At 48.5% G+C, this 10,862-nt stretch overlaps 1 protein-coding gene and 1 pseudogene across 1 annotated transcript; both read right to left on the minus strand.

Moving 5' to 3' along the window:
- Positions 1-863: 863 nt before the first annotated feature.
- On the minus strand, positions 864-2,026 carry LOC136532166 (chaperone protein dnaJ 8, chloroplastic-like). The gene is made up of 3 exons (XM_066524768.1): positions 1,626-2,026; positions 1,416-1,490; positions 864-1,317 (listed from the first exon to the last, which is right to left on the minus strand). The coding sequence occupies exons 1-3, from the start codon at positions 1,875-1,877 to the stop codon at positions 1,180-1,182; spliced, it is 465 nt and encodes a 154-aa protein (XP_066380865.1). The 5' UTR covers positions 1,878-2,026; the 3' UTR covers positions 864-1,179.
- Positions 2,027-3,471: 1,445 nt separating this feature from the next.
- LOC136532163 (embryonic protein DC-8-like) lies at positions 3,472-3,953 on the minus strand (annotated as a pseudogene).
- Positions 3,954-10,862: the final 6,909 nt, after the last annotated feature.

The raw sequence follows: 10,862 nt of genomic DNA on the forward strand, positions 1-10,862 counted from the left end.
GGGAAGAATCAACACATAAAAAGGCTGTTTCTGGAAGCTAGCCAAATAGTTTATTAAGAAGAAAAAAATGTCCTCGAACACGAACAGTTCCCTTATTGGTTGCCAAAAACTTAAAAATTGTGCCACTTCATTTTGTTGCATGCGTGATCCATAAAAGAGGCGCGGGGCGTCGGCATGGAACACCCCTGGATGGAAACGAATCAAATACGTATAGAATTGCATATGTAAATGTCATCATTACCTTATTTTTTGTCCGATACGGATTTGAATATCCATTTAGTTTTGTTAAGTATAAATGTCTATCCAATAGTTTTTAAAAACAAATTATATAATAAGATATTGAAATATGATATAATAAACATACTAACTTCTATTATACATATATAATGAATAATAATAAACCTATATAGTCATACTAATTGTCAAATTAATTATATATCAATAATCATATTAACTTTGTGTACATTAATATTTAAGGTAAAACATATAGGTTACTAATTACTCAACTTTTTAATAGTTTTATGCTCAGGATTATTGGGTGCATTGAGAACCAGCAAATATGTGAGTGATGACAGATGGATTGGGCACGTTGGAATTTTACGAATGATTTTAGGTAACTATTGGAGCACACGACTTCTGTTTGTTTTCAATAGTTTTGGGAATAGACTTTAGGTAATATATGGAGATGCTAAACAATTTGTATTTCATGTTTATATACTTTCCATTCTAAATTATAAGTCATTTTAATTTTCTAAATACATAATTTTTATTATGTATATAGATAGTCTAGGTAGCATATAGTAAAATCAATATATTTTTAGAAGTCAGAACAACTATAATTTGGAATATGTGGAGTAGTATATATATGTTATCATACTGAACATACACCAAACTAGAAATCCTCTTTACCAACATAACTCTTGGCACAAATCTTCGTATATAACACTAGTGTCACTACACTTTTGGTCTATATGTGGATCCCTTCACCCACTATAAAACACGGGAGAAGTACACATCATCACAACGCTTCAATATATATACATACATACAGTGCTAGCTGCTGCCTCTGCCATGGCAACAAGAATTAATCGATGGTATGGTAAGCCACTAAGGTCAATGTGGATAAACACGCTTCGTATAAAAATCCGTGTCTATCGATCGATCGATCGTCAGTTTTCTTCACATGTCGAGCCAGTCGTCGTCGTCGTCTTCGTTGAGGAAGTACCTGTACCTGTCGAGATCCTGGTCGGTGAGGCCGTACTTGAGCCGCCAGTACTCGAGCCGCTCCTCGGCCTCTCTCATGTTGTTCATCAGTATCTGCACCCAATGACGGATTGCGTCAGCCGTGAGGTCAAGAAACAGAAACAAAAACCAAAAAAATGTTTAGTAGGAGTAGTAGTAGTAAGCTCACGTACGTGATACGCGATGTTGATCTTCTGGAATTCGACGCCGGTGTCGCGGTCGCTGTCCTTGCAAACGTCCGGATGGTACTGCACGGGCACAGGGGAGACGAACGAACTCGTCAGACAGAGGAACACGCAATCAGCTGTTTCGGCGTGGATATGGCAATTGATTGATCGCTGGATCAATGGAGAGTACGGAGGTTATGGTTATAGACGACGCACCACTAGCGCGAGGCGGCGGAAGGCCTTCTTGACCTCGTTCCGGGTGGACCCCGGGCGCAGCCGCAGCGTCCGGTAGTGCTCCTCCGCCAGTCCCCCGGACGCGCCCACCCCCGCCTCGCCCACGAAGCTGCATCTGATGGCCACCGCCGCGCCGCGCCTCGCCGTCACCGTACCCGTCCTCCTCCTCCTCCTCCCCCACACCTCCATCGACGACGGCGACGGCGAGACGCGCACTCCTGCTCCGACGGCCATTTGAACACCGCCCGCGGCTGGCTCACGCACGAGAGAGGCAGGGGTTGGAAGGAAGCAACGAAGAGCGCCGCGACCGCGAAGCGAGAAGCAGATGATCGAGCTGGTGTGAGCTGCGACTGCGAGGGGAGAACGAAGTGTGTGTGCTGTGCTTCCGGATTTGACCGTTCTGTGGTGGCCGCGCACGGGGCTGGGTTATATCGGAGAGGGGAGACGCGGTTGGTTGGGGAACTCGCGGCGACAGCGGCCGGCCCTTTGCACGTTTTGGATCACGGCGAATTGCCAGCGGAACAAAGCTGCCCCTTGCATGGCCGCTACCGGCTGGGATCGACAGCGCGGCCGCACGCGTGTTCCTATCCGATCTTTGCGGGTGCGGGCTGCGGCGGGGAAAACGAGAAGCTTCTGGCGCTCGGGGCCGGGGGCCTCCGCGGGCGGCCACGCTGTGCAAGCAAGCAGCCAACGCGGCGGCTGCGTGCCAAATGTTGCCGATAGCGGGGGAACAGACAGGAAGTCAGCAAGACAGCAACGGCTAGCTAGGCCTCGGCAGATCCAGCCAGCCAAGACATTTTGGGAAAATGTCACGGACTCACGCGACGGAACGGTGAGAATGTTGCATTGCACCGGACGACGTGAGCGATGCACGGTCGCACGCAACCCCGTATCCGTATATATTTCCCACTGGGGTTGCTCGTCTGTGCGACAGGGACTTACAATGGCAGGGGACGACACCTTCGCGGTGAAGGCCGACGACATGTTGGACCAAAGGGACGGTGAATTTCGCAGTGTCGATTCTTCTTCATATGTTCCGGCTATGCCAAGACGACGTCGTGTTGCGCCGGTTAAACCAAAGGCGACACGGCCAACGGGCCAAACCGCCCAACCCCGTTAGCCCCTTCCACTTCCCCGAATTTTTTACTTTTTAGCCATTTTTTTGAAAGTTTCTCACAAATAGACCCCTGGCGGAAAGAATTTAGAAAATGGACCCTAGCTCGGCGCCATCGATGCTGACGCCGAGCTCGGCGCTATCGTCCCTGGCGCCGAGCCCCTGGGCTGGGGCGAACTTACATGGAAGGAAGCTCGGCGCCAGTCACTCTGACGCCGAGCTCGGCGCCGTTGACGCTGGCGCCAAGCATGCCACCCCTCGCGGCGGCGCTTCGGCCTGGACAACGAGCGTCCGGTCGCGTGCCGCGCCTCGGCGAGCATCCCGAGCCTGCCCTTGGCGACGAGCAGCGCGGCCGCGTACCCCGTGGCGCGCGGCTGAAGGAGCGCGCGGGGCTGGGGGCCGGGGCGAGGACGTGATGGGCGCTGGACCTGGCATGCGCTTGACTGAAGACCGGGAGAGCTCTAGCCGTTGGAGGCGTGCCGCTGACAGATCCAACAGAGCCACGTTGTTGCGCATGCCGTATGAGCAGTTGCTGCCTGCCTAACTGCCTATCGGCGACTGCGAGGCCGTTCTAGCGTGCGCACGTTCAAATTGAAATGATGTTCGAGCGATGCTTGCTTTGCTTATATATGCACACTTTGACTGTTGCAAAAAACAAAAACCAAAATAGTTTGTATTATTGTTGTATATATGAACTTTAGGGAAAAGAGGAGATCCGTCGCGTCTCTTTATTTATTGTAGTTCTTTTATAACGTTTATTTGTAGTTGGATGCTACTTTTACATGAGAAGCACAACGCCTGAACGCCGGCCAGGTCAGCTCCGATCCAGCGGCCATCAGCTAGAACGGCGTCTCCGTGGAACGCCGGTGCCCTCCTTCCCCATCTTGCCGACGTCGTTGAACGCCTGCCCCGTCATCTGGTCCGCCGCCTTCACCCGCAGCATCACGTCCTCCTCCTCGGACTCGGCTTCGTCCCCCGCCTTATTATCTGTGGTCCTGTCCGCCGCCGCGTCCCTGACGCCACGCGGCTTGTCCGCCGCCACGTCCTTCGTCTCGCCGGCCTTGCCCATGGCGGCGTCCGCCACGCCCCTGGCCTTCCTCGCGGACTTGGTCCCGCCTCGACGCGTGGAGCTCGTCGGCCGCCTTCTGCGCCGCGGACTACGCGCGCTCCTCGTGGCTCTTCTGCATGGACGCCATGGCTCTTCTAGCTGACAACAACCTGGCACACTATCTACTCGATCGAATGATGATGCCGCCGGTGCACTCTCTTGTTCTTGCTTGGTTTGCTTGTGCGAGTGGTCAGTGGATGAACACAGTGCGGCGCGAGTTGGGAGATAAAAAAGGCGGCGAGAAATCTCCAGAGAGGGTACGGTGTCGAGGTGTCGCTTGCCGGTCGCCAGCGTCGCACTGCACGCCGCGTGTGAAAGCCGTAGGACACGTACAATCCTGACATGCTGCTCAGACGGCACGTTGGGTTCATAGCCGAGAAGCCGAGCAACTAGACCCGCGGATGGTAAGACAGCCCACGCTCGCCCATAGCTCCAGCACTGCCGCTCACCCCATGTCGCCGTTTGTTGAGCCGTCGCGCCGGCCGAGGACGCACGCGAGCAGCAAAACGAGGATCACAAAGTGTTGGACTGACGCCGCGCTGTCCACCCCAGGAGCGGCAGCGAGCAGATGGAGCGGTAGAGGGTGAGGCCAAGCAGGCGCCATGGACGACTCTGTACTTGAGTTGCCGGCCGCCATGGACGCCCGCGTCGCCTTCCGCGTCGCCTTGACTCCGACCAGCGCCACAGGATCCAACCACAGCGGCACCGCTCAACCCTGTCCGAGGAGCGCACCAGCTGCTACCTGCGTAGGCCGTGCTCGCCAGGCTGCGCCCGCATACCAACGGCGCGCAGCGCGCCCTGCCGACTAGAACTCCATCGCCGGGATATGAACGCCGAACGGGACTTGGATGTTTTGCTGAACGGCACAGAGCTGTGGCCGCAGCGGACGACGAGCAGCAACGGCGGCCTCGTCCTTGGCCTCGGCGGCTGCGACGGCGCAGCGCAGGCAGAGCCCGCGCCCAGGCTCCTCCCGCGGCGCGCCTGAGCCTCGCCCTCGCCGCTCGTCGTCGTCCCCGGCGCTCGCCCCGGCCCCAGCCCCGCGCGCCACAGGGTACGCGGCCGCGCTGCTCGTCGCCAAGGGCAGGCTTGGGATGCTCGCCGAGGCGCGGCACGCGACCGGACGCTCGCTGTCCAGGCCGAAGCGCCGCCGCGAGGGGTGGCATGCTCGGCGCCAGCGTCAACGGCGCCGAGCTCGGCGCCAGCATCTACGGCGCCGAGCTCGGCGCCAGAGTGACTGGCGTCGAGCTTCCTTCCATGTAAGTTCGCCCCAGCCCAGGGCTCGGCGCCAGGGACGATGGCGCCGAGCTCGGCGTCAGCATCGATGGCGCCGAGTTAGGGTCCATTTTTTGAATTCTTTCCGCCAGGGGTCTATTTGTGAGAAACTTTCGAAAAAGAGCTAAAAAGTAAAAAAATCGGTCCATTTCCATGCGGCATCTGGATAGCCCATTTCGTCCGGCTACCTTCTACGGAGTTCAGCAGCTTGGAACGGTCACGCGTGATCGAATGCTCCTAGTCAGCGTCGATGGGCTATCCCTGTTAAAAAATTTCTGGTGACTAGGAGCATTCGATCACGCGTGACCGTTCCAAGCTGCTGAACTCCGTACCTGATGGCGTTCGAGCGGCTGCACATCGGCGCCAACAACGACTTGACCGCTCATGACGTCCTTGGCGGAGTCGATGATGTTGTCCATGAAGAAGACGTACACGATCACATCGTTGCCGGTGCCGACGTGCAGCCGCTCGAACGCCATCAGGTTGAGGAACATGAAGGTGACAGCGATTCGATGCCCTGCTGCCGCCACCGCCACGGCTACTGGCGGCGCGCACGCGGAGGCCACCTCCACCGACGCGTCGGCTTCATCCAGCGTCTTCTCCACGTCCCCTCGCTCACCTGCTCGCGTGCCCATAGGATGTTTGATGAAATGAAGCGTCAATAGTTGCTTTAGAAGGACAAGTCAGCAGGTCACGTTAGCACGAGAAGCCAATGTGGACAGCTATGGACCTAAGTGATACACCATACTAAGTTTATAGACCCAAAAAGCCACTTTGAAAGTTGATGACCTAATTGAAACCTCATCACAAGTTAATGAATCTCTGGTGCATTTAACTCTTAATTCATAGATACACTTTCTCTTGTCCAATTGTGGTGAATTTTTTATGTTGGGCTAATAATTTCATGCTTGAGGTATAGTAAATATTTCATGCTCATTGAATCATATATAACTGAGTTATAGATTTATCTAGGTTTATCTATTGATTTATCTATGTTTATCTAGATAAAACTATAACTCAGTCATACATGATCCAATTAGCATGAAATTTTTGTCGATCTCAATCATGCAATGATTAGCCCACCATAAAAATTTTGTCTTAATTGAACCATGAAAATTGCACCTATGAATTAATTACAGAAAACATATATCTAATGATATAAAGAATTTTTGCACCAAAGCATACCATATCATATGTTCACTATGTAGATCAACTCATGTGGAGTCCAACAAAAAATTTTATGCTCATCAGATCATGTATGTTTAAGTTATAGATTTAATTTCATTTAAAAACTAATTTAACAAACATAAACCTAGATAAATCTATAACTCAATCATACATGGTCTAATGAACATGAAATTTTAACTACAGATCAAGCACGCAATGATTAGCCTACCATATAAATGTAACCACAATTGGATAGGAGAAACTATAACTATGAATTAATTATAGAAAATTATAGATCTAAAGTTACAACAAAAACTTTATACTAAAACACACCTTATCATATATATGTTTACTGTGTAGATGTATTCATGTGGAGTGCAACACAATTAGGTTTTACATGTTATAATTTTTCTGTGATTTACAGTGATTTTTCAAAGATTCAACCAAAATAAACATAAAAGAAAAAAAGAAAGACCAACATAAAAACTGCCATGGGTCAAGTGACCGGTTTTGAGAGACGAGGGAGGAGCTGTTTTTGTTTTTTGAGTTGAATGAGAAAAAACTGACTTTTGTGATAGTCAAAGAAGGCAAAATAAACTTTTTCTTTTCTTTTACTAGTTGAGAAGGTCCACGTGCCGGTCCATTTACCCTAGCCCATTTGGCCACTTCTATCCGGAAAGTACAGCGCACAGGTGCAAGCAGGCGCGCGCTCCTGGTCAACAACTCTACGGCTCTAAACCATTGTGTGCGGTGATGACTAGGCTGCATGGTGCGCTGGACCGGTTCGCCAGCGCAGGAGGCCAAGAGCATGCAAACCATCAGCCTGCCCAGTTCAAGCAAACCGACGGGCCTCCAACTTGGCAGCTTTAACGCATCATGCTATTTGGAACAGAGATCAGATCAGGTGCAGTCGCGCGTGCGAGTCCAAGGTAGCGACTGCACATGCTCTCAGCCTAACACGTTTGTTTCCAGCGGGCTAAAGTTTAATCATATCACATCGAATTTTCAGATATAAATTAGAAGTATTACATATAGACTAATTATAAAACTAATTACACAGATGAAGACTAATTTGTGAGACGAATCTATTAAGTCTAATTAGTTCATAATTTAAGAATGTGATGCTACAGTAACATTTGATAATGATGGATTAAATAAGCTTAATAGATTCGTCTCACAAATTAACCTAAGATTTCTGCAATTAGTTTTATAATTAGCTTATATCTAGTCCTTTTAGTTAGTGTCCAAATATTGAACGTGACAATGACAAAACTTTAGTCCAGGATTCAGACACAGTCGTAACAAGTGGATAGAGTGCCCAGTAGTCAGAGTAGTAATAAACAGTAAAAAGGTGAACGGTGTGTCCCTCCTCGCGTCTACAACTTACAGTACTCGAACTCGGTCCTGGGCGCTATCTAGAGAGGACGCCTGGTTGTGCTCAGGGTCCTAATTAATCTGAGCGAGAGTTGCTCGTGATTTGTCCAGCGGAGTGTTCTATAGTCGTGCTCAATCTGCTCTCTCAATCAGCGAGTTGCACTACTGCAGAAATCTTTTTCGAGACAGGCAAAAACAATTTTTCAAGGCAAGTCAAACGCCTCCGACCAAAGATCATGGTTAATCAGGCCTTAATGGAGACGGTTGCTTGTCTGTCTCCGCAAATAAATCAGAAAAAATAAAATAAAAAAAACCCATGGACGAGCCCATTGAGCCCATCGATGGGCCCGCCAAGCCCAATGCCACCACTGCCGCAGCCCCGCATCCGGTGCGCCGCCGCTGTCCTCGCCGTCCTCGTAGCCTCCTGGATCTGCCACCACAGTAGCGACCGCTGTGGATCCGCCTATTTGGAGCTCGACCGGTCTGGATCCGTCGCCGGGGCGCTCGACCGACAAGGATCTGCCGCTGTGGCAGAACCGCGCTCGGCCGGCCTGGATCCGCCGCCGGGGCGCTCGACCGACATGGATCCGCCGTTGTGGCAAAACCGTCTAATCTAATGCCCTCCCAAGAGTACTTATCTTCCATTAGACACTAAGTACCCAAGAGAGTGCACTAAATCGTGTCGTTCGGTCGAACACACCCTAAGGGAGAACTCAAAAATCCATATTTTTCCATCAGTATCATAAATGAGAGAATAGAGCTTACAACATTCTTAACCATTTCTTACATCACTTTATTACAACATTAGAGTACTTAAACAAGTTGAATGCAATAGTAGAATTAAGATAGTTTTAAATGTAAAAGAGTTTATACATTTTAGGTTCACATTTTTATCTTGCAGCAGAGAACAACATATGATCAGAGTTACAACGGAAATAAAGATTAATGGTAAATCTTTAACATAATGAATATTTATAAAGCAGTTATGATGGTAGATCATAAAATTTTTCTTCTAAAAACTTTTAGTGAGGATTATAAATAAACACTACGATCGTAGTGTAAAAGGAATCCTTTCTGAGTCCACCAGGAGGTTTCCACACATAAGAGTCAGTTCTAGCATCCATCTATCACCTGCAACAGGAGGAATAAAACCCTGAGTACTCGATTGTACTCAGCAAGACTTACCCGACTGGAAGAAAATAAAAAAATCCAAGGATATGAAAGGCTATCTGGCTTGTGGATTATTGCATATGCAGGAAGCATTACTAAACATGTATCCTTATATTCAATTTTATTAGTAATCATCATTAGTTCATTAGCTAACCATTCTATGTAAGCACCTATGCTACTTTTTCAAGCAGGTGGTAAGCAATCAAAACCATTTTACTATCTTTCATATTCTAGTTCTTACTACGGTGCTAGACCATAGACAAGTCGTACCGTCTCACAGAAACAACAATTCGTGAATCAATGTATCCCAGCTGTGCACCCCGAAACACACGCCTCGTTTGTACCTAGGCACAAATAAGACCAACCCATTCCACTCCTATCAAGGGGTCCAGGTCCTCGTCCAAACTTGGACTCCAAGCCCCCAACACCTGAGACCCAGTCTCAGTATGGTGCTTAGACCTCCACCTAATACCCACCCCTAAAAGCCGGTCTAGAAAGAGCCGGAACTCGTGACAAGAGAGTAACAAGTCTTCCTGCTCCCATAAGCAAGTATGTGCTTAGGATAATAAGTCTGTGACCTAACTACCATCCACAGCAACGGACTATCCTCAATCGACACAGGTGGGACAAATGCAACCGGAGCCTCGCTCAGTTGCCTAACCAAGCCCAAATCTAAATCCAAAGCACAGTCCCGTTCGATCTCCAATTATCATCCATATATATTTCATGTGATAGTTATATGATAATAAGAACAATAATATATTTTCTATCTCTCGCGAGTGACAGGTAATCACTCGACTTCTACCGGAATCCTTTAGCATAGCAATCTACACGATCCTGCCATACTAGTAGGATATATATATGCAAGTGGTTTTCATTCAACTTCTTAAAACTTAATACACAAGCATAAAATAAAGTGCAGAATAATAGGGTTCATGCACCGGGGCTTGCTTGAGCAAGATATAACCAAGAATTTGCATTCTACCGTGGCAACACGATCACCAAGGCATCATCCTCCTGCTACTCCGATTGACTCTAGATCCATCGTTTTCCTGTTATGATATTCGCAGATGCAGCGCAGAAAACGTAATTAACCAATGGCAACCGCAACTCTAAAAATACTATTACGCTTCACAAGCTAATGAGCTAGCTCTAATGACTAACATACTAGGCTACATATCCGCGTTGTCAAGTAAGGCTTCATTTTCGGAAAATGTTTTAGTTTTACAACCCCAAGGTGTTTTGGTATTTTATTGATTAAATATATATATATATTTAAACTAGGGCTCATTTAGCTACCTTAGCAAACTAATTATTATGGAGCTACAAAAATTATAGTGAGCACCTAATAATGGTAGGAATTTACTGTGAAAGGTTCAGAGCGAATACTATTACTAATTTATCACAAAAATTCCTACAAGTTTATATCTTAATAATATTAAGTATTCCAATTTAATTAGATAGCCCCTGAAAATACTATGAAACTATGTGAACAAGACATACCAGCAGATAGATCATGATTTTAGAAACCTAACAAATTAGTTTCAAATTTTTTTGGATAGGTACATAAATTGATATTGAAATTACAAGTTTGCTTAGAAACTAAATTAGAAAAATGCTTTAGAAAACAAATGGGCCGATGGCAAGCACTCGGCCCAGCAGCCCATTGCGACCCGTGTGGAGTGTGGCCGCACGCTAGCAAACCAGCCCAACTGGCCCGCTGCGCGAGCGCTCCGACGCATTTGCAAAAGAGTCCTTAGTCTAACAAGTTATTACGCGGCACTATGCACACTATTGCAGAAGAGACACGCTTCGCACCTAACACCCTGTAAAAACTCGTCGCTGCAATGGCATGCCCCTAGGCCCGTGCGCGCGATGGCATGGCTCACCGACGGCATACAACGGTGACGCCGGGCAACCTAGTGGCGCTCCGGTGAGACCAAGGGGTCAACTGAGCTCTATGGCCAAACGCGCAAGGATGGTGGCGGTTGGGAGCTTAACGGTGCACTACCGA

Source organism: Miscanthus floridulus, unplaced genomic scaffold, assembly GCF_019320115.1.
Source record: "Miscanthus floridulus cultivar M001 unplaced genomic scaffold, ASM1932011v1 fs_542_3_4, whole genome shotgun sequence".
Classification (NCBI taxonomy): Eukaryota; Viridiplantae; Streptophyta; class Magnoliopsida; order Poales; family Poaceae; genus Miscanthus; species Miscanthus floridulus.

Bases quoted from the DNA above. Each gene is read 5' to 3' on its own strand.
- LOC136532166 (XM_066524768.1), bottom strand. From the start codon at position 1,877: ATGGCCGTCGGAGCAGGAGTGCGCGTCTCGCCGTCGCCGTCGTCGATG. The intron at 1,491-1,625 runs GTGCGTCGTCTA...GTGCCCGTGCAG, and splicing joins TCCGCCGCCTCGCGCTAGTG to TACCATCCGGACGTTTGCAA. The intron at 1,318-1,415 runs GTACGTGAGCTT...CATTGGGTGCAG, and splicing joins AGATCAACATCGCGTATCAC to ATACTGATGAACAACATGAG.